The 25,955-nt window shown below is 42.6% G+C and overlaps 1 protein-coding gene across 4 annotated transcripts; it reads left to right on the top strand.

Moving 5' to 3' along the window:
* Window positions 1–2,446: 2,446 nt before the first annotated feature.
* On the top strand, window positions 2,447–24,912 carry tjp3 (tight junction protein 3). Of its 4 annotated transcripts, none has more exons than XM_015971628.3 (30): window positions 2,447–2,552; window positions 12,366–12,422; window positions 12,869–12,993; window positions 14,519–14,621; window positions 14,698–15,031; window positions 15,175–15,278; window positions 15,380–15,569; window positions 15,694–15,769; window positions 15,865–15,959; window positions 16,108–16,192; window positions 16,519–16,698; window positions 16,797–16,900; window positions 17,029–17,113; window positions 17,735–17,811; window positions 17,906–17,996; window positions 19,122–19,207; window positions 19,286–19,358; window positions 19,913–19,986; window positions 20,183–20,246; window positions 20,329–20,485; window positions 20,561–20,669; window positions 20,742–20,961; window positions 21,058–21,263; window positions 21,346–21,441; window positions 21,555–21,631; window positions 21,742–21,952; window positions 22,047–22,147; window positions 23,141–23,728; window positions 24,373–24,431; window positions 24,510–24,912. In XM_015971628.3, the coding sequence occupies exons 2-30, from the start codon at window positions 12,375–12,377 to the stop codon at window positions 24,631–24,633; spliced, it is 3,942 nt and encodes a 1,313-aa protein (XP_015827114.3). In that variant the 5' UTR covers window positions 2,447–2,552; window positions 12,366–12,374; the 3' UTR covers window positions 24,634–24,912. The 4 variants fall into 4 exon arrangements, with proteins under 4 accessions (XP_015827114.3, XP_054585987.2, XP_015827113.3 ...); XM_054730012.2 differs by lacking the exon at window positions 2,447–2,552 and adding an exon at window positions 5,660–5,678; XM_015971627.3 differs by lacking the exon at window positions 2,447–2,552 and adding an exon at window positions 6,520–6,760.
* The last annotated feature ends 1,043 nt before the right edge of the window (window positions 24,913–25,955 follow it).

Genomic DNA, 25,955 nt, shown 5'->3' with positions numbered 1-25,955 from the left:
TATAATGGCCTGTATTTGATATAGCGCCTTCTAGAGTCCTGGAACCCCCCAAGGCGCTTTACAACACAATCAGTCATTCACACCCTGATGGTGATGAGCTACGATGTAGCCACAGCTGCCCTGGGGCGCACTGACAGAGGCGAGGCTGCCGAGCACTGGCGCCACCAGTCCCTCCGACCACCACCAGCAGGCAACGTGGGTTAAGTGTCTTGCACAAGGACACAACGGCAGCGACAGACTGAGCGGGGCTCGAACCTGCAACCTTCCTATTACGGGGCGAGCACTTAACTCCTGTGCCACCGTCGCCCTGTTCTCTGTGGTCAACACTTTATTCTTTCTCTTTATAATCGAACCACTTATCCCTCATGGGGAAGTATCAGCAAGATGAACGCCTAAGAGCAGTCTACTCTTATCTACGTCTTTAAACCCTTGTGCAGGACAAATTATTAAAAGATAAAAGGAATAAACAGCCTAAAATAAACTACTGGTAAATCTCTATTTCAAATGCTAAGAAGACACAAAGAAACATATACTATATAAAAATACTGTAAAATTATATTAAATGAAATTTACAAAACTAGCCAGTCGATGTGGCTCGGGCGTCTGGTGAGGTTTTCCAGGCACGTCTAACCGGGAGGAGACCTAAAGGAAGACCCAGGACACGCTGGAGGGACATGGTCATGGGAGAACACCTGGAGCTCTCCTGGAGGAGCTGGCCCAAGTGGCCGGGGAGAGGGAAGTCTGGGCCTCTGATTAGGCTGCTGCCCCCCTCAACCTGTCTCTAAATAAGTGGAATAGGATGGATGTATGGATATGAAACTATTTCAAAACAGTTCACTAATATAGCAATAAAATACTTATTCTGTAAGGTGATTTTTATTTCATCAGTGAGTGGCATCATTTTTAACCCTCCCACTGTTCTAATGGGTGTGACCCCGCGAGGGAAGTTGACCATTGAGCAGGATTGATGGTTTATCCCTTGAGGTCCATGTGGCAGGGGTGAGGTGGTGCTCACTCCTCACCCCTGCCACATGGACCTCAAGGGATAAACCATCAATCCTGCTCAATGGTCAACTTCCCTCGCGGGGTCACACCCATTAGGACAGTGGGAGGGTTAAACTGTTTGGTCGTACTCCTCCTCGGCTACTAAAACATGTTTGACTTCATTGAAACTGTCAGAAATTGCTACATAGCGGCAGGACCTAAAATACAGGAAAACCCAGGAAGTGCCAGGTAGGTTCAGAAACCAAAGGTGTCACTTTGGGGCTGTGGTCGGGAGCAGAAATAAACAAAACATGAGGGTGAAATCACACGGAACTGATAGGGACAGGAGGACTGAGCTGGGTTTGTATAAACATGGAGTGAAAACAATGACAAACAGGTGTGATAATTGCTGATGATGATGGCCTACAGGTGTGACTAGTTACCTGAGGGATGGGAGGTAATGCAAAAACCCAGATAAAACACACTAGAAAAGTAAAACATGACACTGACTGGGCTAAGTTAAAGAGTAAACATAACTACAACTGAACTAAAAAGGCTCGGAGAATAAACTAAACCATGAACGACTTATAGAGAAAACATGAACCAAATAAGAAACATATGAAAAGGGAAACATTATGAATGACTGGGGCAGATGAGTGGCTAGGAGTAACTATGGGGATGAATAAAAAGGCTGAATGAATAAATCTAAGGGGACAGGGACACATCTGAGCACAGGGATCATGACAGTGTGCCCCGGGGCAGCTGTGGCTGCACTGTAGCTCATCACCACCTGTGTGTGAATGTGTGTGACTGGATGAACGATTCACTGTACTGTAACTTCGTAGAGTGCTCAGACTCAGAAAGTGTTATAAGTGCAGGTCATTTATTATTTATCATTTTAAACTGTTTGATGATGGTTCTGCTGTGTGGTTATAACTGTGGGTCGGATCTTGTTCCAGGAAGTTATAGCTGTTCTAAAACAGAGCTTGTGTGAAATATCCTTCTCCTTCTTTATAGCGAGAAAAAAAAAAGATCTGTCTAACAAACATAACAGAGGGAATCAAAGCTGGAGCCTGATCGACAAAATTCAATTTGGAATAAAAATAATTATGATTAAAATAAATAAATAATGTCAAATTCATCTTATTTTACTATTTGTTGTTATAATATTAATTTAGTTACAAAGAAAAATGAGATTTGGTCCAGTTGTTTTTAACAATACATTTCCAGATTGATGTCGGTTTTCTGAGGAATAGTTTGGTCGTTTAACGTTGTTTAGTGTAGAAAAGTCGGCAAAGTTTCCAGGTTTTTGCTTTCTGTTTGTTTGTTTGTTTGTTTGTTTGTTTGTTTGTTTGATGACAAATAGCTTTGGTTCAGTAGGCAAAAGTGAAAGACTTCTTTATGCGCAGCATCATTTGCGTCATTACGTCACGAAACGTTGGGCGTTCAGACCACGCCTCCTCCTCACCTGAGTTTTTCAGAGAAACTTTCAAGAAAAGGAAACAGTCTTAAGGAGCTAGCAGAGCTACGTGGGAAACTTCTGGGGGATTGTTAAACTCGACTGAACGGTAAGCGTAAAGCCAGCGCCACAGCCAGGTGTGCTAGCGTCACTCGTGCCAGGTTCCGCTCCACCTGCGTGTGAAGGAGACGCTAAAAGACTCCGCCGGCGCCCCAAGTCAGGGAGTTATTCTGAACTTTCCGCCTAGTGAGGCTAAACTGAACTATCATTATTTAAAAATACTATTTTTAGTTTTCCTACTTTTGTGATGATGATCTTTGTGTTATTTGACCCTTTATGGTTTTCCCTGGGTGGGTTAAGCGGTCTGTGGAGTTAGTTTAGCTGTGTCTGACTGACAGCTGCTAACCCAACTTTGCCTCTTTGCTCTCACCTTACTGGTTCTGCCACACTCAGGTTTCTACCTGCCTGCTGCAGAGTTTCACAACAGTTTCGGTCACATTCCCAAAGAGTTGTCTCTCCAGCTGGCCCTAATCTCGATCTGGCGGTGTGTGTGGAGGGGATTCCAGTCTGGAGCTTCAGGGGGAAGTTCTCTGAGAGGTTAGAAGGTGTTAGAAGAACAAAGGCTGAGCTGGATCACAGCTTGGGGAGGGAGAGAGGCAAAATGATACATTTATGGATTCAAAATGAATATCCAAAGTGGATTTGTGGTGTGAAGCAGCAGCTCTGAATGAGCGAAAACAAAAACATTTCATTTAACATTTATTTTAGTTTATTTTCTATAGTTAGACGCTTCTCATGGAACAAAACTCCATCCCATTGATGACACCAGCAGCCGCTGATCCCGTGTCAAACTTTGAGATGCCAAGATGAGCAAGTTGATAAACTCAGGCCACAAAAAGTAGATTTCAAAAATGCAGAAATATGTTTGTTTATTTTATTTTTTAGAAAATGATCTGTTAAAGTTTGTGTGCAGGACCTAAGAAGAGATTCGTATAAAAGGTAAACATCTCGTTCCCTGAGTTTGATTTGTTGGGTTTTTTCTAGATTTTTCATCTTGAAAATAAAATGAAGTCCATTATCAGCATCCAGATCAGGATGTGGGTCATTCGTCAGTGTCGCTGGCTGTTGATCACGTTTTTGAACGGCTCTGTACAAGTTTCTAACTTAGTAAAAGTCAGTGTCTGTGGTATTTAGTAGGGAATTCAATTAAAAACAATAAATATTTTTAAAGAAAATTATTTATATTATAGAATATGTGACCGTATAGCCTCTATTTATAAAAAGATTTTATGTACTAACATACCATTTTTAAGTCGGTTTATCTTGCATCAACAGTAGGGGTAGACCGATATTTCAGTTATTCGATACATCGGGCCGATATTTACAGCTTTTTATCCATTGGCCGATATTCATCCTTAAAGCTGATCTAAAGTCAGGTACATCCTCGGTCAGCCCATTGCTGTTGCAGAGTTTATTTTAAATGCTTTTTTTTTTCGTTCACTAATAACATTTGCATAATAAATACTCCAAATTTACTTTATATAGATCTCTGGTTTTAACTCTAAGCAGTGCACAGTTCAGATTTGACTACTGGAGATCCTTCCTGCCAACAGCCATTATAATATACAACAACTCTTTGATGACTTGATTATTATTATTATTCTGAGCTACTACAGCAATCAATTTCCCTCTGGGATTAATAAAGTATTTTTGAAGTGAATTGAGTTAGTTAAAATCAGAGTTCATGAACCGATTCAGCTCCAGAAATTTAAGGTAGAAAATGTCCAGCCATAAAAATCGGCAGTACATATCGATATCGCAATGAAAAACCCAATATCAGTCTAACTCTAATCAACAGTCTGTGCTGGTGGGCAACTGCCATCAAGGGCCACACAAAGCTCACCAGAGCGGCGTAAATGGCCGATGGGCCACATCTCTATCCGTCTATAAATTAATTAGACCAACAATAAAATGTTTTTTTATAAATAATCTGTACTGATCGTCTCTGAGCTTGTACTGTACAACTCCTGTTCAAATCCATGTGTTCGTCAACACACTGAGGCAAATTGTTTTAAAAGCAGGAAGCATATCTTAAAAAATCACTAGATTTTAAGGTATCACATTGATGTATTTCTGTATCATAGAGCAAGTTATTCTTAGGATAAAGAGGCAAATGCAAACGAGACCTAACTGATAAAACTGTACTTTAGGAAAGAAATGTCAACCTTTTAGAAGACCTTTTAACTCAAAAAACCAACAACCTCATGTATTAGATGTACTATTTTATACATCTCTCTATACATCTGGGAACTTATTTTGTTACATTTACTCCGATTGGCTCAGCATAGCTGAAAAAAATGTTATTTTTCTTGCCCTTATTTAGAGAGAGGTGGAAAGAATGGGTCTTCTCACCGTAGTTTGCACACCGTTGCACTAGGGGGCGCTTGTTTGCTCTTGATTGAACTGGTCAGATGTCAGCAGTCTGTCGGTGGTCACTGTAAGAAAAACTGTTGTAGGTTTAAATCTAATTACTTTCTTGTCCTCCCTGATTTCAGTTACCTGTAGAAGAAGGCCTCTTTAGTCTGGCCTCAGAGAGCCTTTTAAAGCAGCTACTGCTGAGTCATCCAATGTTGGCTGGATGTTGGTTGGTTTTCAGCCGAATTTACCACTCCTGAAGCATTTTTATCTTAGACAACAAACAGAATGAATTTTCTTCATGCTCACCTGTCGGTTGAATGCTCTGAGCAGGTGTCCCTGTAACTGTTCTGCAGGTGTCTGTAAAGTGTATGTTTGCTCTGCTGACGGCATTCCTGGAGGAAAGTCTCACGAGAGGAAGCTACGAGACCCTGGTCTGTGTAAATACAGCTACTCTGCGGAAACCACTGGAGTGTTTGTGGTGTAAAGAGAAACCTTGTGACTCCTCATTAACACGTTACTAGCTCAGTGGTGTAGTGGTATGTATGGTCGGGTCATACCAAAGATTTTAACAATGGTACCCAATGCCTCCCCGCTTGACACTCGGCATTAAGGGGTTGGAGTTGGGGGTGAAATCACCAAATGGTTCCCAAGTGCAGCCATGTCTGCAGCTGACCGCTCCCCCATGGGGATGGGTGAAAGGCGGAGAACAAAATTCACCACACACCTGTGGGACTTTAACCACAGCCAGTCTCGGCTTTGAGCCTCCTCAATCACTTTACAATCCCTGTCACCTGGAACGATGGAAGATTTTTAAACGGTAAGCCGTTTCCTGTTGGAATTTGCTGTGAAGCAGCGTCTCCAGCGATGGTTTTGAGTACCGGTAGTTTGCATGTGAGACGTCCAGTGAGAGTGACCTCCCAGCTCAAAGCGAGAGAAACTCAACAGGAGAGGATCCACCTTTTGTTAAGAACGTGTTTGTTTTAAGTTACCAGAGTAGCTGCTGGGGTTGGGGCTCTGTCGTTACACTGATGAATAATAGATCCCTAATGATGTGGCCACCCCGAGGCCAGCTGTTGCACCTGGATAAACTCTGGTCTGGATCCTGCAACGACCATGTTTCTATTCACATAATGAATGAAATCCAGTTTTCTGCACGCTCATTTCCTCCCCCTCCTAAACAAGTCAGGTGCAGCCAGGTCAGGGTGCTGTGGTTTTAAAGGGACAGGGCCCTGATGAGCAGGAAGCTCTGCAGCACTCCCGTGCTTCAGGGCGTGGATAATCGTCGACCACAAAACGGAGATAAGGTCAGACTTCTAGTTGCCACGGCACCGTTTCCTGATGCCGAGGCACAGCAGAGCCGCTGTAGGAACCTAGGAAACTTAACTCCGGGCCAGAGGGTCTATATTGTAGCAAACAACCCGTCAATTATTAACACACCAGTGCTCTCATTCCTCGGCTGTAACCATGGCACCCAGCAGGCTGAAACTCTGCCAGCAGCCTGGGACCTGCTGCTGTCTTATTGGAAAGTTGACCAAGACGTGCACTTACTACTGACACCACGGAGCGGGACCTGTTTGACTTTTTGAACCTTTAGCAGAAGGACTTGCCGATGACTCGCAGCATGCGTTAGGAATGATGAAGTGTGACATTTTTCATTTATTCTTGGATTTGAGTTATTAGTCTAGCTGGGACCTCTTCCTGTTGCTTTTTGTCATCTTTGTGTGTGAGTCGTTCACTGACCTGCACACAGGTGGAGCTTTTTGATTTGGTCACTTTTTTTAAAGGAGAGAACCGTATTTAGGTATCAACATGAATCTGAGGCAGAGAATGAAACTGCTGAAGCACTTTGGCTCTGAGCCGCCGGAGTTGAAGCCGAAGCCTCCGCTGCTGGTGGTGCCTGTGAGTCCAACACCGGCTGATATTCATGCGTGTTCCTTTTTCCAGCTTATTGAAAACATTTAAAAAGTGTTAATTTGTGCAGAATGGTAGTTTATGGCTATGATTCAGAAGTTTAACGTGTCAAGATCGCACCCGTTTCTGTACTGATGAATGGTAAAACGTTATGTCAACATCACAAAACTGCAGCTAATAAAATAATCCTAGTAAATCAGAACAGATCAGGCTTTGAAGTGAGAAGTAAAACATGTTCCTTGATGACTGAGCTTATAAAGCAGCATAAAGCCAGTTTAGGCATTAGAAATAGAAACATTTGCATTATTGTCCGAAATGTTCAAATATAAATAATTTTCTAAGATCAGATGTTTGCTGTTTTTTGACCACTCTGACCCTAAATCCTTAAAAACTTATCAGACTGAACACCCTTAAATACACCTTAATTGCAAAAAATGGTTTTCTTCTAATTATTTTGTGAACTGAGCTGACTGGAAACAATCACTCATGTTACTTAAAACATTCTGCCTGTTCTTCTCTTTCCTTTTTAACTGATAACTTTTAAATACTTTAACTTTTACGGGGAATGTCAGGTTTCATGCTCTACCTTTTGCGTTTGATCTGAAACTAAAAATACTCCCGTTACCCCTTCAGGATTAGGATTTAATGTTGATGTCAACCATCGAATTAACAGTCAGAATTTACACTAATCAACAAATAATGGTCTGGTAATCTGAATCTGCCATTTTTTATGTGTCATCAGCTTAATCCGAAACTCAAAAGTCTGGTTTTGTTCTGTGGATCCATTAACGCACCACAACCACACACCAATAAACAATCTCTGCTGAAGTGTTTTATGGCGAATGAACTGATAAGCATTGGCAAACTTTTTAATCAATAACTAACAAGTGAAGGAAACTTGGAAAGACGGTGAGATGTTTTCTTTCCTGGGAGGACCTGGTGCAGCAGGTGTGCTGCTGCGCTCGTCTAAAGGATGTCTCAAGTGTCAGGGATTTAATTTGCATTTCTAAGCAGCATTTAGTCCCTCTTTAAAGAGCAAGTCACCCCCTACCAGAGTCTAACTCCACTCCCACTTCATGTTTGAAAAATGCAACAAATGCTGTTGCCTGGCAGACCGAGAGGGCGGAGCTGCTAACAAATACACACACTCAGGCTCACGACAGCATTGTGACATCATAATGTACCAGTTTACATCATAGCATACCTCTTAGCCAATAGCAGTGGCAGATTTAAATGAAAATACAGTGCAGAGTTTTTACCTGACAACGGCACAACACTGCCAGTTTTAGGCACAATATTTAAATTTTAACTAAGATGCACTGAAGTGCCAAATTATTGACGACACGTGTCTGCAGCACAATTAGACACTCGTTTATATAGTTTATCAGGAAAAAAAAGTTTATTTGGGGGTGACTTGCTCTTTAACCTTCCCTTCCTACTCATTTCACGTGGATAAGTGACCCCTGATTCCAGCAGTAACGTTGTTTGCTGGTAGGTTAAAGGCTGCACAGCTCCACCTTAAATCCACCATCAACAAAGGGCCCTGTCGGGACCATAAGAGTGGGCAAACGCCCAAGTGGGAGGAGCTCTCCCCAGGTGAGGTCTTCGGAAAAAAAATCCCCTTTTCCTGCTGAGGGAGAAACTCCACAAGTGATCGTATTGTGAATAATTTCTGCAGCAGGGTCACGTTTCAGCTGGACATAAGAGCTAATCCAAAGGAATCTGTGGATCTGGGATGGTTTTGTGGTTTCTGCCTGGTACCATATAGACTATACAGCGACGTCTTGTTTGTGCAGCAGTTGGGGCCGCAGGTGTTGTTGAGGTTAGAAACCCCAGAGGAAAATGGAGGTTAGGTTTAAAGACCAGATGGTAAGTGAGAGTAGAGAAGAGTGGATTATGATGCATGTTGTGGTTTAATGAGATGCAAGTCAGTCAAATATTCTCCAGAGCCGGCAGAACCAGAAAGCCCAGAAAGGGCCGCAGGCTCCTTTCAGAAAACTCAATCACCGTCTACTCCCATAACTGGAATAACTTATTTTGAAACGTGTTGTCAGTTGGTGACTGAAACTGACCTCCCTATTCAGGGGCATGCCGTGCGTTATACCTGCATGAACAAAGCTCAGGTTGCTTCTGCTCATTTACATATTTTGGAGAAATTTCCCTCAGATGAGATGAGCTCACAAGAACACACCTGTTCTGATGTAATCTTTCTCCATCTGTTGCAGACAGTCGTGGAAAAACATGACCTCAAAGTAAAGTTCTGCTGTTTTCTGTCACTGGGAGCTTTAAATGTAGGTCTTCTCAGCAGCTTGAAGCAGAGTTGTCCTCCTTTACTTGCCTTTCAGACGGAGATTTATGACCTGTTTACACGACTTGCCCTTTGCTATTTCTTTGATTTTACTTCAGCTCTTCTTGATTTATTATCCAGGGGCACTTGCTTCCTGTTGGGTCCTCCGATTCCTCGCTTACGCTCTAGTTTCGTTTTAAAATGACTCGTTGGAAGGAGCTTTTGATTCTGATCTGGTTTTGTTCAAAAGAGCATAAACAGTTCCAGTGATCACACAAGCTCAGCGCCGGTGAGGTTGAATTGAAACAGCAGTTTAACACTAGTAGCTTGTTTTGTCTTTTCTCTCTGGTTAATCATGAACTAGGACAAACATTTAGTCACCAGTCGAAGGTCAAACGCTGCAGAGTTTCACCGAGGAGTTAAGATTCTTCAAGAACTCTTTATGCAAGAGGTTATGTTGCTCATTAATCCCCCACCTTCTTCAGTAATTGGCTGGTGTTGGTGCATAGTGACACAAGTGTAGCTGTGAATGTTCTACTTTAGTAAACATCAGTGTGTAGCTCTGTGGCCCACATTCTAATTAAATTCACTCCAAGCTGTTTTTTTACTCTCATCGACTTCTTTGTGTCCTGTTTCATCCGTTCTGTCTGCAACATGAAAAACGTAATGGTGGTTAATCAGTTCACTTCCAGTCCATTCACAAATGTAGAAAATGCTAATCATGAGAAGCGTGTGAAACAAGTGGAAGCCTTTGTTTTTTGTTTCTTCCCCAGAAAGGTGAAGGGATTTCTTATTTTCCAGATGTTGGACAATAAGATCTCCTAATCTGGACTTTAGTCTTCTCGTTGTCCACTGACTGAAGCAAAATCTAGTATTTTAGGATTAATTTGAAATGAACAAACTGAGTAAATGTTAAAGGTACACGAACAAATGCACATCAATCTCATGCTGAAGTTTTGATCTAATATCTTATGTTGAGAAATTATGAAGTTAAGGTGAAATATTGAAAGTAACATTAAGTTTGATTTTCTACAGTATTGTGGGATTTCACGTGATCTTTGGCATTGAAAGTATGCGATGTGAATGTCTCTGAGCTACGGCTACACTAAACGTTAGCTCATTCTGTACACCAAACGGCGGTTCAGTCATTTTTTTGTTCTGTTGCCGTATTCTCCAGAGTTATACAAGTGGGGAAAAGCTGCGTGTAACCAGCCCAGTCATCAATCTGGTTGATTATTTTCATTTGCAGTTGATGGGATTATTGAGGCCACCAGGGAAAATTAGGATCATTATTGAGGAATTTTGACTGTTTTTAAACAAATTGCTAACTGTTACCATTCACTTACATCAGAGCTATTTAGTTCCAGGCCTCGAAGGTCTGGTATCCAGCACGTTTTAGTGGTTTCTCTGGTCCAACGCACCAGATTCAGTGGTTGAATCACCTGTGCAGCAGCTCATTAAGGTCTGCAGAAGCTTGTTAATCACCTACTAATTAAACTCGGGTGTGTTGAAGCGGGGTTAAAACCAAAACATGATGGATATACTGGCTCTCAAGGCCCGTCATTGAATCGCCCTGACTTAGATTGTTTATGCTAAGCTAAAGCTAACGGAATAGGCCTTGTGATCACATGTTATTACCGTTGCATTCTGGGATGTGGCGGACACGTTGATGGCCTCACGAGTGTAGACAAACCGTGAAAACAAACGGTGTGTTGCAGAAAAGAAGCAGATTTGTGAGAAAGTGTTAAGCAACATGTTAAAATCCCGAGAGGCATGCAGAATATTCAGGGATACGTTAAATAGGGCGGCCAGGGACCGGAACATGGACAACGTCGGCAATCTGAACAGTTTGGATCTACAGTGATCCCTCGTTTATCGCGGTAGATGCGTTCCAGGCCTGGCCGCGACAGGTGAAAATCCGCGAAGTAGGGACACCATATTTACAGTATTTATTTAACATGAGAGGGAGCGCAGCTGATCCTCATCAGCCTGATCAGCGGGAAGGCTTTAAAAGGAGGACGGTTATCCAGATACGACGCCGGATGATTAACTACTGCCTGACTCGCTTCTCCTCCGGATTCGCTCCCGTCTTGGAGACTTCTGGATACTCACCAGTTCGCTGCCTGGATACCAACTCCGCTCTGCCGTCACGCTCTCCACCGTGCTCACGCTCCCTCTCCGTTACCTCGTCCTCCTCTGCCACCTGGAAATCTACAATTCGCCTCTGGATATCACCCCGGCTCAACTCCCCTCCACATTCACCCTGAACTTCCGCATTTTGCCGCTTCCTGGTTTACCCTCCGCTGGATTACCAGTGCGCCCTCAGTTCTCATCATTAAAGAAACAAAATTATTGTTTATCTTTTACCTTGACTCGAGTCTGATTCTGTATGTCTTGGGTTAGACACTTACCCCAAAACGTGACAGAAAAATACCGCAAATTGGTGAAAAATTCCGCAAATTGGCGAATTTCCCTTGAATAAGGCTCCAAAGAAAAAATCCGAAGTCGTAAATCCGCGATAAATGAACCCTGAAGTAACGAGGGATCACTGTATAAGGAAGACCCAATAATGGATCAGTGAGGACATCTTGTTGCCACTGCAGTTCTGACTAAAATTCACAGAGAGGTAGAATATCCCTTTAACTTGCTGTTAAAGCAGTCCTGAGTCTGGTTAAGTCCAGATGCTGATCGCATGTAGCGACATCCAATGATTAGTGAGGGTTTAACTGTATTTCGCCCAGCGGTTTATGGAGGATGTTTTGTTACAAACAAGCTGGTACACTGGAAAAAAATATTATAGAATTATGTCAAAATACTAATTTTCTATCTTTAGCTACAAATATTTTACTATAACCTGTAATACCTGGATGTGAGGCTTCTTTTAGTTAACCCCAATATTAGTGGGATTTGGTTCATCAGACAAAAATGTCCTTTTTTTATTGTCAATTTTCTCAACCAAAGCAAGAATTGTAGAAGACCGTTGTGGTGTACATTTGCAGCTGCATTACCTTTTTTTTTTTGTTAGACAGGTGAAGGCCAACACCTTACAGATACAGGAGCGTGTGTACACCTTTTGGCACCTCCTCCATACCGGTCAGGCAGGATTGATGCAGGTGTGAGCATGCTCAGATCAGGTTGAGTTAAACAAACAGGCTTTTTATTTGCTTCCAAGCCAACCCGCCTCTGTGAGAGGATCAGCGTTATGTTTCAGGGGAAATAAATCGTGGTTTGATGTCCAACTGAAAAATTAGGCTGTGAAATCAGAGCGTTGTTTACTTTAACGTTGTTGTCTTTTTGTGTTTACAGAAACCAGGTATGGAGGAGTTGACGATATGGGAGCAACACACAATCACACTAAACAAAGTAAGTGACGGTTTATCATAAGGTTTTTAGGAGTGTGAGGGTTTGTGCTGAAAAGATTTTATCGGAGAAAAGAAAAACACACACGTTAAATGTTTGTTTTTACATTAACATCAGTTCAGATTAGTGGCTACTTGGGTAGAAACAGGTGGGTGGAGGCTGGGGGTGGGGAGCTGCTCCAGTATCATTCTTGAGGCTATCGTGAGGGACTTTCATGACTGGACCATTCTTCCGACATCTCAGTTTCAGCAGGAATTCAGAGCGACGCGCCCTGCACCGACTGGCTTATCATTCTCCTGCTGCTGGAATGTTCTCCGTCTCCCGCTATCTCATCTCCCAACTCCAGCTCTGCCCACTAAATATCCTGCATTCCTTCTGTCTTTCATGCCTGTCATTTTGTCTCTGTCTTATCTCTCTTTATCTTTTATTTCTTTTTCTTTAAATGGCAGGACTCCAAAGTGGGTTTTGGTTTTGCCCTCTCAGGAGGCAGAGAGAAGCCTCATCCAGAAACGGGAGACACGGCTGTGGTGGTGTCGGATGTTCTGCCAAATGGACCAGCCATGGGTAGACTCTTGTAAGTTAAATGGTCGTACTTGTTCAAAATGACCTTGTCCCCCACATTCGTGTTAAAATATATATGAAAAGTGTTTAAGCATGAACATGTCAGAGATGGGACTCGGATCTCACTCACTAACTTTAAACCAATTAAAGAGGCCATATCATGGAAAACCCACTTTTTGGAGCTTTTTACCGTGTCATATTTTTATTTCCTCAAGAGAAAAATATCAAATCAATTTTTGGCCGCATTCCTGCATTTTCTTGCTTCTGCTGCAAATTTAGTTATATTTTTGGAAAATTTTGTAAAGCATCAAAGAAGTTAATCTCATCATCAGGCCCTGCTCCTCTCCCAGAAGCTAGTCTTGATATAAATGCTGTCTCTTCTGGCTAGCTCAGGATGTGTGGCCTCAGTGACTGCTACCATGTACCAGACTCGGTAGTCGTGTTTGGAGTGCTGGCCTGCTATGTAGTTTTGTGCAGGTTCACATCTCGGTCTGAGTAGTAACTTCTTTTTAGCTACATTTGCCATTGTGATGTTTTCAACCCTTTATTGGTAAACCGTTTAAAATATAAGGAGCTTTCTTTGGGGATTTTTTGTCCATGTGAGGTGAACAGAGTAAATGGACTAAAATGCTGCTTAGAAAGGACCAAATTCAAAGATCTTTAAAACCACAAAATGTTTTGCAAAAAATGTTCAATAAAACTGAACAAAAAAAAACATGAAATCTGCCCCAGCTGGCTAAATAAATCACTGTCGACATCACCGGGATTCGAACCCACGTCAGCACATGGCAGAACTGAAATGGAAGGTAGAAGCCTTTACCACTGGACTACCAACACAACAACTGTCTGGTATGACATGCAGACATGCTACATCTTGTCAGTGAGGGCGTAGTTTCACTGAAACAACGCGTTTTATGTTCGGGTTCACTTCAGGGTGATGAAAATGACTCGTATTTAAGATATAGGACATCTCAGTAGTGGCAATAGTTATATTTTTACCATAAACGGTGCCTAGCTTTGTTGTGAAAGGTTAAAAATGGCATGATCTGAAACCTTTTAAACTGTTTTCTTTTTTCGTGTTAGATGAAACATTTGCAGACTGACTCCCCTTTTCCAGGCATCCTGTTTAAGAATCAGCAGAAATGTTGAAAGAATATCAAAACTTGTGCATACGAAGAATAACTGTCCTGTAGACTTTTATTTTGGTAAACGACTCTGCCCCTGCTGATTAGTGGGATTTTTTTCTTTTAGGATGAGAACTGCATCTGCTAAATACCTTGGAATTACAAACTGTAGGCAGTCCAGAATCAGTTAAACATTTACTTTCTACTGGTTTTACTGCTGGACACTAGATTAAAAGTCCAAAACTAGCAGTACAGCAGGTCTGTGTTGTAGGACGACCAGGAGGATAGCATCCAGTGAGAGACCTGACTCTACCCAGACAGGCACCTCAAATCTTACTGCTTGATTCGAACTTGGGGAAAATAGGACTTGTGTTCATCTCTGCAACTTAAAGAATGTTTTCTGATGTTTTGCAGCAACAAAGACCAAATTGTCATGGTCAACGGAGTTCCTATGGATAATGTTTACTCCAACTTCACAATTCAGACCCTCAAGTCATGTGGCAAGATCGCAAATATAGTGAGTATGAACAGGGCGCCAACTGAAGCTGCTAGAAATAACTTCTCACCAAATCTCTGCTCTTCTCTTTCTGCAGACGGTGAAACGCCCTCGGAAGATCCAGATCCCGGCCACCACCAGGCCATCACGGGCGTCCTCCCAATCCAACCTGCTGGATCCAGATACCACCAGGCGAACACGGGCATCCTCCCAATCTAACCTGCTGGATTCAGATCCCACCAGGCGAACACGGCGCTTCTCTGATGGAAGCGACCAGCGCGATGCGAGCCGCTACCGTGCTCACAGCTCCTCTCCAGCCCGTAACGGTTATGGCACATTACCTCTATCATCGGGGTACAAGAAGCTGCCACAAAACTACTCTGCAAGCAAACCCATCAAAACCACCTTAACTAAAAAGAAAGTCACAGATGGTAAGATTTCTGTTGATCGCTGAGTTCCTATTTGGTGTCTTTAGAGCTCAGCAGGATAAATACAAAATTTAGGCTTTAAAAGGTCTAAAAAATAAAATCCACACGTCTCCTTGGAAGTGCTGATTTATTACTTTTTTCTGCAGAGTATGGGTTGAAGCTTGGCAGCCAGATTTTTATAAAGCACATGACAGACACTGGCTTGGCTGCAAAGGAAGGCACACTGCAGGAGGGAGACCTCATTTTAAAGGTGACTTTTTTTTCTTCTAATTTTAAATCGATTAATTTCAAAATAAGCTTCTTGGGTCCGTCGTATAGCTGGTGTATTGTTTTTTTTTTTTTTCTGAGTAGATCAACGGTATGACGACTGAGAATCTTTCACTCCTGGAGACCAAACATCTGGTAGAGAAGAGCAGAGGCAAACTGACCATGACGGTCCTCAGGGATGACCGCAGGTTCCTGGTCAGCATCCCCGAGGTGGTGGACAGCGCCCCCAACAGCGAGGAGGATCGTAACAGAGACAGCAGCTCGGAGATGGAGGGTAAGAGACAGAAGAAAAAATGAGGTGGTGAGCTGAGATGAGTGCTAAAATAATAGAAAAAAACATCTGGATGTTGGTCTGCTAAGATTCTGGCTTTTAAAAACATATATTTTCCATGTTTCAGACATTTCCGACATTGAGGAGGACATCACCCCCCGCAGAACATCAAAACAGCACACCAGAGAGAGACGGACTCGCAGGTACAAACCCAGCTCCCTCTGTTACTTAAATATTATCCGTTTGTGAGGATTATGCTGTTCTTAAAGTGCTGAAAAATGAAATATTTCCTCTTCAGAGCCAGAGCAGAACCATCTCAACGGGCCAAATCTCGGGACACATCACCTGTGCGCTCCACCATGCCTCCTCTAAGAAGCTACACCTCTCGCAAAGGTGGGTTAGGACACAATAAATGATGACCCGATATTTGTGCTCCTTTAAAAACGTGTAGCCTACAGAAGAGGAAAAACTGGGAGAGGAAACAAATTCAGATCTGACTTATGTTGTTCTGAAAGTGAAAAGTTGTCTGTCGTCTCGTCAGATCCAGTGGATTCAGAGTCTGATCGCAGCGCCTCGCCGCCTCCTGTCAGGAAAGTTGTTCCTGAACTGAACCCCAACAAATACAAGTCAGTATGTTTTAACTTTCACTTATTTGTCAGATTGATGCATCAAACACTAGAAACCTTAAAAGTCTTACCAAAGTATTAAAATTAAAGGTTTATTTGTATATTTTATGATTGTTAGAGATGACCACAGTCGCGGGCTGATTTGCTCGACTTCTGCACCACATTAGCAATTATTACCGTTTATTCTTCTACCCAGCTCTTTTACACACGCACACGTGTAAAATCCAGTCTTAATTCCATAATAAGGGGAAGATTACATGGATTTCTATTGGTGTAATCTCACAGCTTTACCTAGAAAGAATTGTTTTGTTTTTTTATGTGTGCAGGCCTTTATCAGGAATGACCACTCTCCCAAACCCAAAGTTTTCTCCAATGAACCCTACCTGGAACACGTCTCGCGCCTCCTCCTCGTCCTTGCGGCCCCGCAAACCCGTGTCAGAGTCTGATTCTGACCGGAGCTCCTCCCCGCCGCCGCGCATAGACAGCCCTCGCTTGGACAGATACAAGTACAGAACATTTATTTAATCAATTGTTCAAAGAAATCTAAACTGACGTGACTTTTTTTCATCTTAATCGCATTAAATGGTTTTGTTTATCCCTGCAGGTCTCTTTCTGATCTTCCTCCTGCTGATGTGAGCTCTTCCCCCATCCTTATTCGACAGGATCCTCTTAGAAAGGTCAACTCCCCTGTTAGGATCCCTCCTCCAGGTCTATACACACACACACACACACACACACACACACACACACACCCTGTTGGGGCAAAACACTTTCAAAGATGTGAAATCAGGATAAGACCACCTCTGTGTTTTAATTCCTTCCTGGTTTCTCTGCAGATTCTGATTCTGACTCTGGGTCAAACACCAACATGGCTCCTCCTCAGAGGCTCAGCTCCTCCTACGGCCTGGACTCCAGATACAGGTACACATGAAGGTCCTCCAAAATCCCCCACCCCCCACCCCCACCTGAAAATCACCAGCATCTCATCGAGTGGAAACAGCTGATTAAATACTATTCTTTTGGTTAACCCCAGCTAATGATGTGCATTTATTTTTAATGTAAATGACACTTTTCTGTTTTTGTGATTTATTTTTTTGTTTTATTTTGGTTTTCTTTTTGCTTTTAATTTTCTATTTTTATTCGTGTTTTGTCACCTTTCTTTTGCTTGGTTTGTGGTTTGGACTTGTATGAAATGTGTTTGCGTTTTAACTCATGAAATAAAATAAACGTTCTTTCCCTGAACATGTATGTATCTCTTGTATGTGAGTGCTGATTAAACAGAGGCAGCTCAGATCCCTGATTGAAAATCTGCTGCACGAGTTAAAATCGGTTTAAACCAGCAGTAAATAAAGCAGGTAGTTTGATCGAGTACAAAGCAGTTAATCGGCCCAAAGAGCGTGAGCTTCCCCAGAGGTAATCAGGTGAATATTTAAAATTTCAGTCTCAGACCATCATTACAGCTGCTGGAGCCCCCCCTCGTCAATCATAACTGAGATGTGTTGTTCTCCTCCCTCACTCCCACCTCCCTCTCTTCTCTTCCAGAGTCCTGCCGGATGTTGCTCTGAAGCCTCAGGTGGAGCCGCCGCGCTGGAGCACGCCCGACAGCCTCCCACCGAAAGGTCAGTCTTTGCATGTCCACCCAGAGCTCAGATCAAACGGGTGTTTTATGTCAAATGTTCTTGGTTTTTATTTTTTTTCTTTCCACGTCTGCAGCTAACTCGGACATTGAGTCAGAGCCCAGCTATGAGTCTGTCCCTCGCAAGGACTCCACAGACAGTGAAGACAACACCACCAACAGGCCCAGGTGAGAAGCTCCTCACAGTTAAATCTAATCATCTGTTTGTCAAATCGCCTCAACTTTATTTGTAAAGCACTCGTAACAGTCGGAGTTAAGTAAAGGACAAATGAGTAAAAATAATAAAATCAAGAAGGGAAAAAAAGACATTGAAAATTCTTATGATTTTTTTATATAAATGATTTTATGCGTTTTAAATCTACTTCGAAATTTTACTTTCTGAGAGTTTGATTCATATTTCTCCAGTCGTTCGTTAATTATTGTACCAACATCATGACGCTCCATTCAACCCTAACTTCAGTTCAGATCAAGCAGAATGAATGTTTGCTGACTGGCGCATTAAAAGACTTTCAGAGGTTTTTGTCCTACGTTTCCAGTAAAGTTAGTCTGAAAATAAACACGCCATGGATCAAAGTTTAACCAGCTGTTGATGGTTAACACCTGCATCTCTGCACTAGTCTACAAACGGAACACATTGTCTTCATGATGAACTTTTTAATGGTCAGCTGTCCTCCAAACCTGGGCCTAGACACCAGAAAACTTTGTCACCATTGGTTTTAGAATAACGCCCACTCGAGTGCATTTTGTCCACAGTCGGAAAACTTGAGGCTGACTTTTAGGGATGTGTATTTTTGAAATTCTGGCGATACGATACATATCACGATACAGGGGAGATGATGCGATATATCACGATATATTGCGATACATTCAGTCAGACGTTACAAGCAATTCGTTTTACTGAATTTATTGTAAGAATGTTCAATAAACAGTCCAAACTGATACGTAACATGTTTAACATGAGGTATCTGAACCATGATGGAGGAATTTACATTTCAGTGGTGGAAACAAAACCCGTTGCACACTGCTGCCAACTAGCGGGTGGCGATTGAATCGCGCGAAATGAAAAGAAAATACACAAATGTTTGCATGTAAATTCTTTCAGGAATTAGATACACTGCTTTTGAATATCGATGTAATAATCGCAAGAAAAAATATCACGATATATTGCCATATTGATATTTCCGATACACGGCTTTTGAAAATCGATATAATATTGCTGGGAAAAATATCACGATACATTGCCATATCGATATTTTCTTACATCCCTACTGACTTTCATCTTTACCTTCTCAGTATCCTTCCTAAGAAATCCACTTCAGTTGCTGCAAAGCCAGAGCCTTCACGAAGTGTCCAACCACCCACCAGACCGCCTCCTGATGGTCAGCATTTAGCCTTCTTTATGCTCATAAAGCAGACTGATTGTAGTAAATTGTGTTTTTTTTTTAATTCTTTTTCAGATTCCTCAGAGTCAGATGAGCTTTCACACCTCAGGAGGTCTGGCAGCTCAGAGCGAGAGGACAGCAAACGCAGGTACGGCTTTAAACCTTTCCCTTTGGTTTCTGTTGGGTCATGTTTTTGTTTGAGAAATCCCAAATGTAAGAAATCTGCAGAAGGGGTTCATGATTGAAATGTTCTCAAACTTACTAGAATAATTAGTTTTAAATAAACTCTTTAGGAAGACAAACCTGTTGATTTGCTCAGGTTCTAGTTGTGTATTTTTGTTGGATATACAGTAAAATATAGATCTGCAAGATTTAACTATGTTTCAGCAACAGTTTTTAGTTCAAAAGAATCCCATGGAGTGTTCTTTATATGTGTTTGAGTCCTTTTTAGATTTATTAACCTGAAAATAGACGATGCAGATTACTTGCAAAGCTTTCTGGAAACGGCAGCAGCTGCTCTGAAGGTGTCTGAAACTTGACAGATTATTAGACACAGATTTGGGGGAATTTTCATTTAGCTTCAACCTCCTCCAGTTCACATTCAGTTTATTAATCTTATGTGGGGAAATATTTGAAGAGTCTTTCATTAGACAGAACAAAGGAGCAAGTTGATCACAAAGGGCTTCTTGTCCGTCCCGACAGAGCTCCCCGAGCTGCGAATGGAAACTCCACGGTCCGCTCTGGGATTTCAGTGAAGAACAACCCCATGCTCCAGTGTAAGGCTCAGGAAGACTTCACATTTCTGTATGATAAAGCATTTTCTTATTGATGTGAATGATCTCCCACTGATGGTCCGCACCAATCATCACTCAAAGATTGTTTTTTAATGTTGTTTTTATCTGATCAGTGTCCTTTAAAATTTGAAACCATCAATAAAAATCTGGAGTCTCACTTTTTACATTGTTCCTGCAGCCAAACCTGAGGAAGAGCCGCTTTATTTCCTACCTCCAGATTCTTACCCATCATCTAATCCAGGGTGAGGATTTTTTATATCTGTTACTCCTGATATGAAAACACGAACAGTTTAATTACAATTCTTCTCTTCTGTGTTCTGTCAGGTACAGCTCAGATGTGCAGACGGTGAGGTTTGTTAAAGAGAACAGCATGGGCCTGAGGCTGGTGGGAGGCAACGACGTGGGTATCTTTGTAGGCGGAGTTCAGCCCAACAGCCCCGCATACGCACAGGGAATGAAGGAGGGAGACCAGATCTTACAGGTGACCACATTTAGGGTTTAAAACTCCAGCTCAAGCTAGAGCTTACAAAGCTAAAACCGACTTTTGCTCTTTTAGGTAAATAAAGTCGATTTTAGCCACTTTACCAGAGAAGAAGCTGCCAACTTCCTCCTCAACATCCCGGCGGGAGAACCAGTGGAGATCTCCACGCAGAAAAAGATGGACAGTACGTGCTGAACAAAAAAGGTCAAAGGTGAACTTTTCAGATTATTCATCAGCTCTAACCTCGCCTCTTTAGTTTTTAAGAAGATTATTGGATCCAGTTTGGGAGACAACTTCTACATCCGCACGCACTTCGATCACGAGGCGGACAGTCCTATTGGTCTGAGCTTCACCAGAGGAGAGGTGTTCAGGGTGGTGGACACGATGCATCGTGGGAAAATGAGCAACTGGCTCGCCATCCGTATGGGGCATGACCTGCGTGAGATGGATAAAGGCATCATTCCCAACCAGACCCGGTAGGGAAGGAGGAAAGGCCTCTCCCTTTCCTCTTCCTTCTCCTCCATCTAGATTTTTGTTTTTCTCCATGATTTACTAAAGCTTTACTCCTGCAGGGCGGAGAAATTGGCCGCCATCGAGCGCTCGCAGAGGCCAACTGCAGAGAGGCCGGTTTCAGGCCCACGAGCAGAGTTCTGGAAACTCCGAGGACTCCGAGGGAATAAAAAGAACGAGAAGAGCAACAGGCGGACTCGGGATGACCTGCTGCAGCTCACCATTCAGGGCAAATTCCCGGCCTACGAGAGGGTCCTTCTCAGGGAAGGTCAGCATTCTTGTTACTTAAGTCTTTAGAAACGAATAAACCGGAACAACAGGTGTTAAAACGGTTTGTTTTGTTTCTTTAGCTAATTTCAAACGGCCCATTGTCATCCTGGGTCCTCTGAATGACATTGCCATGGAGAAGCTGGCCAGAGAGATGCCTGATGAATATGAGGTGGCAGGTTAGTTTTGTTTTTATAAATATTTCACTTCTAAATAGCAGTAATGTGGTTTTAGTGTTTGTATTGAGGCTTTGCCGGTGTTGAACTGTGTTTGTCCTGTGCCATAATGACAGAGATGGTTCCTCGCGGTGGAGGAGACAGCAGCTCCACGGTTATTAAACTGGACACGGTCAGGAAAATAGCAGAAAAGGTGAGCAGCAGCTGTTGAAACTCCAGCCAATACGTAGATTTGACAGATGTGTTTACTTTTAAAAGCACGAACATCCTGTTTGACTGTATTTTTGTTCCCTGCTCTGCCAGGATAAGCACCCTCTACTGGACATCACGCCCACTGCGGTGGAGAGGCTGAACTACATCCAGTACCACCCGATGGTGCTGTTCTTAGACCCTCACAGCCGCAAAGACGTGAAGGCCATGAGGCAGAGGTACAACCCCAGCTCCAACAAGAGCTCCAGGCGCCTTTACTCACAGGCTATGAAAATGAAGAAACACTGCAGCCACCTGTTCTCAGGTAACCTGGAGCAAACCTACAATAGACGCATGTCTGGTAACTTCAGGTTTTTAAGAATTTAGACCAACCTCCCATGTCCTGACCCCCTTCCCAGCCCGTATCGGCCTGCAGCCTGGCTCCAACAGCTGGTACGACACTCTGAAGGAAAAGATCCGGCACCAGCAGCTCAAGCCTGTCTGGGTGCCTGAAGTCACGGTACGGAACATCAAACACGCCTAAACAATAGAACATTTCTGTTTTAACCAGGGTTTTCTTAGAAACTAACCTAAAGGTTAAAAAAGTGTACTCAGAACATTTTAAAATAAATTACAGATCTGTAATAAAACTACAAATTTGTGGTTTTATTAAACAACCTTGGACTCTTCAGATGGATTAATATTTACTAGTTCAGCACCTAGAATGTCAGAGTCATGTAAATGGCCTGTATTTGTGCAGCGCCTCCCTACCCAGGGCGCTTCACAACACAGTCAGTCATTTCTCCATTCACACACTGATGGTGATGAGCTACGATGTAGCCACAGCTGCCCTGGGGCACACTGACCGAGGCGAGGCCTGTCGGACACACGCACCACCGTTCCCTCTGACCACCAGCAGCAGACAAGGCGGTTTAAGTGTCTTGCCCAAGGACACCGCAGCATTCTCTAGTCAGAGCTGGGATCGAACCTGCAACCCTCCGATTACTGGACAACCCGCTGTACCTCCTGAGCTACTGCTGTCCCACTTTTTTCTGCAGTCACACGGGTGCACTGTTGCCTCACTGCAGTGGCGTGTCCAGATCTTTTAAAATGGGGTGGCCCAGGTGAGGCACAACTTTGTGTATGGGTGGCACCAATGGCTATGCTTTTTTGTTTTACCCCCCAAGTCTTTTGTGAACAATGAAAAGCCTATTTAAAGGTAAATTAGTGTGGTGGCACCTGGGGTGGCCAATCCGATTCCAAGGGTGGCATGTGCTACCCCAGGCCACTCCCTGGACACGCCCCTGCCTCACTGAGTTCCTGATTCATGTTTCTCCTGCAGCCGTTCTGTGTGAACGTTTTAAGCCCCTATGGCTTTATGATCATGTGTAATTTAGCATGTAACATGTGAGTAAATGTGTGTTGGTCCTGTGAGAACAGCATTCAGAGCCAATCCTATTAGACAGTAGAGAGGATTTTCTTTTAACGTCTCCATCCTTTCTCATCTGTGCAGTTGGAGACCGGAGATCAGGATCTAGATGCTCTGGACCAAACTCAGACAGACTACCTCAGTGCTGCCAGTGACCTGGAGGACACTGATGGAGAGCCCTTCACTGACGGAGAGGCCTACACGGATAACGAGGATCTGGAAGAAGGTCGGAACGCTGCCAAGTACCAACAGAGCTCCAGGGAAGCCGGAGCCGCTTTAGCCCGGTCATCTGAGCCAGCCTACAGTGCTGCAGATGAAGCAGAGGACAGTGATGACGAGTATCCAGAGAGGGAAATCCCACCTTTGATGCAAGTGCCTGAGCCCAGGTCGGCTCGCCTGGAGAGTCACAGCCCGCCTCGGAGCGCTGCGGAGGAAGAAGATCCATCTCATCGCAGCTTTTCTGACTCAGACTTTGATGCTCTAGATGAAGTTGCACACAACACTCCCTCAGATGAACCACCAGATTTTGTGGCTCCCAATCCCGTGACGGGATACTCGGTAGATGAGCCTTCATATGATGATGAAGATGATGAATTTGAAGAGGAGGAGCAGGAGCAGCCAGAGAGCAATCCGCATGCTAGCCTCTCTGCTATCGAACAGAGATTAGAGCAGGTTTGTACTCCTACAAAATTCCAACCCAGAGCCATTTCAACATTAAAACTTCCGTAAATTTTCAAAGAATCGATTGAAAGGATTTTTTATTATTATTATTATTTTGATGAAAAGTTAGGAAAAGCTCACTAAAGTGAGCGTGGGGCTCTAAGCTGTTGCTGCTGCACATGTGAGTCTTTATTTTCCACAAAGCAAACAAAAACATTTGGATTAGAGAAGTTAGTCTGGTTTAAGTTGCAGCTTTAAGAATAATTATAAATGGTACTTGTAACAATTATTAGTATTAATTAGAATAAAAAAATCTTCAGTTTAGGTTGAGATGCACTTGTTCTTAGACGACTGGAGGTTTTCCTTCATGCTCTCGGAGGTTTTCCCGTGCGTTGAGGATTGAGGCAATCTCATTTGCATGATTGCACAAAAAACAAGTCTCCCTGTGGCTTTTACATCTGGTTTACATCTCAGGTCAACTGTTTAAGCAAATCTGTCTCCTGTCTGTTTTTACTGAAATGAAGAACCAAATCAAAATAAATTTGCTTGAGAATAAACTTCAAATTACTTTATAAATAACAATGAAGGCATAATCATATAAAATGTCAGCTGTAGTTAGTTTTATTTTTTATTTTTTACTACATATTTTGTTGCAGACTCGAATGGCTGAGCCACAGGCCCAGGCGGAGGAAAAGAAAGCCCCTGCGTTCATTGTGTAAGTCTTCAGTTAAAGGATTCTGGCAAACCCAACAGCTGCTGATTTTCACCTCCTCTCTGTTCATCACCTGCACAGGTTAGCTCACCACCACCAAGCCGTCCAGTACAGACGCACGCAGATCCGAGGCAGCGACAGCTCCGAGGAGGAGGCGGTGGATGAAGAGGACGACATTGAATGGGGTCCTGCAACTGAACTCTAGACAAAGGAGTAATGCAGTCACTAAGAAACTTTTGTATTCGATGGATTTGAGGGGCCGTGAGATCAGAGGAGGCTACTGTCGCTGCTAACTACATCTTTGGCAAAATGTTCACGGAGACCATTTGGATCAAAGTGCCTTTGTAATGTTGTAAAATATAAAATGTCTTAAGAGATTCTTCTAAACCAGTCTGTGTCCACAGAAAACACCAGGCCGTTTGTCACTTTAGCTCCTTTTTTTAAACGCCTTTTTCTACATTAAACTGTTTTCCTGATTTTAAAATGAGTGTATTTGATTGTTCTAGAGTCAAACCTGCAATATGAGATCAGACATGATCACTGGTGGTCAGTTTTACTGTTACGGTTAAAGAGGTTTAGGTACTATATTATAGGACTGAAAACTTTAAAATCTCTAATCAAGAGGAAATTGACACGTTTTTTTTTACAACTATTAAATAAAATTCTCATTTAGAATTAAATCTCTTTTTGAGAGAAATAAAGCAAGTTACTTAAATTACTCCAAAGTTGCGTAACATTTTTAAATCCTTCTGAATAATTATCCCATGAAACAGCCAGAATAAAAAAACCCTGCCGTTCTGACTCCGGGGACAGATATTTGTAAGCTATCATTTTTTATTTACATAAACTTAAAAAGGTGCCAGCTAAACTCAAATTTGTAAAACCAAAGTAAGGGAAAGATTATTTTACAAATGGAACAAAAGTATTGTTTTACTTTAAAATAAAATCGGTTCTTAATTATTAGATCAAAGACTCAAAAATCTTCATCTATGACAGTGGTGCTCAACAGGGGGCTTGCAGGCGATGCCCCTCTCTATGGCCCCCTGATTTCAGTACTTGTGTCAAGCCAGCCTCCAGTTTGTCGTTTCTCCGTCTATTCAAAGTATTACGGGAAGGGATGTGGAAACCGGATTTCAAAATAAAAGTAAACTTCGAGTGAATTAACAGATATTTTAAGAACATAACAGATAATTTAGGCTTGTTCACTATTAGCGGACTGTCAATATCAAGGCAATCTTATTTTGGATTTCAAAGTAAAAGCCCTGTGAATTTTCAACTCAGTCTGATGTTGCCTTCCAAAATAAAGGGCTTTTAAATGGCCCATATCCGACCAAACTTTCAATGATTTCAAAATGCTCTAAAATGGAAAATTGCTGTTTCCACAGGGTAATTCCACTTTAGATCAACAGTATACAACCCCACAGTGATACCTTCTCAATATCAAGTCATTCTGATGTTGCCTTCCAAAATAAAGGCCTTTTTAAATTGTCCACAATTTACCTAATTTTCAGGATTTCAAAATGCTCT

This window comes from Nothobranchius furzeri, chromosome 8, assembly GCF_043380555.1.
Source record: "Nothobranchius furzeri strain GRZ-AD chromosome 8, NfurGRZ-RIMD1, whole genome shotgun sequence".
Classification (NCBI taxonomy): Eukaryota; Metazoa; Chordata; class Actinopteri; order Cyprinodontiformes; family Nothobranchiidae; genus Nothobranchius; species Nothobranchius furzeri.
The sequence above is the reverse complement of the archived record's forward strand: the minus strand, read 5'-3'. Positions and strand labels throughout refer to the sequence as shown.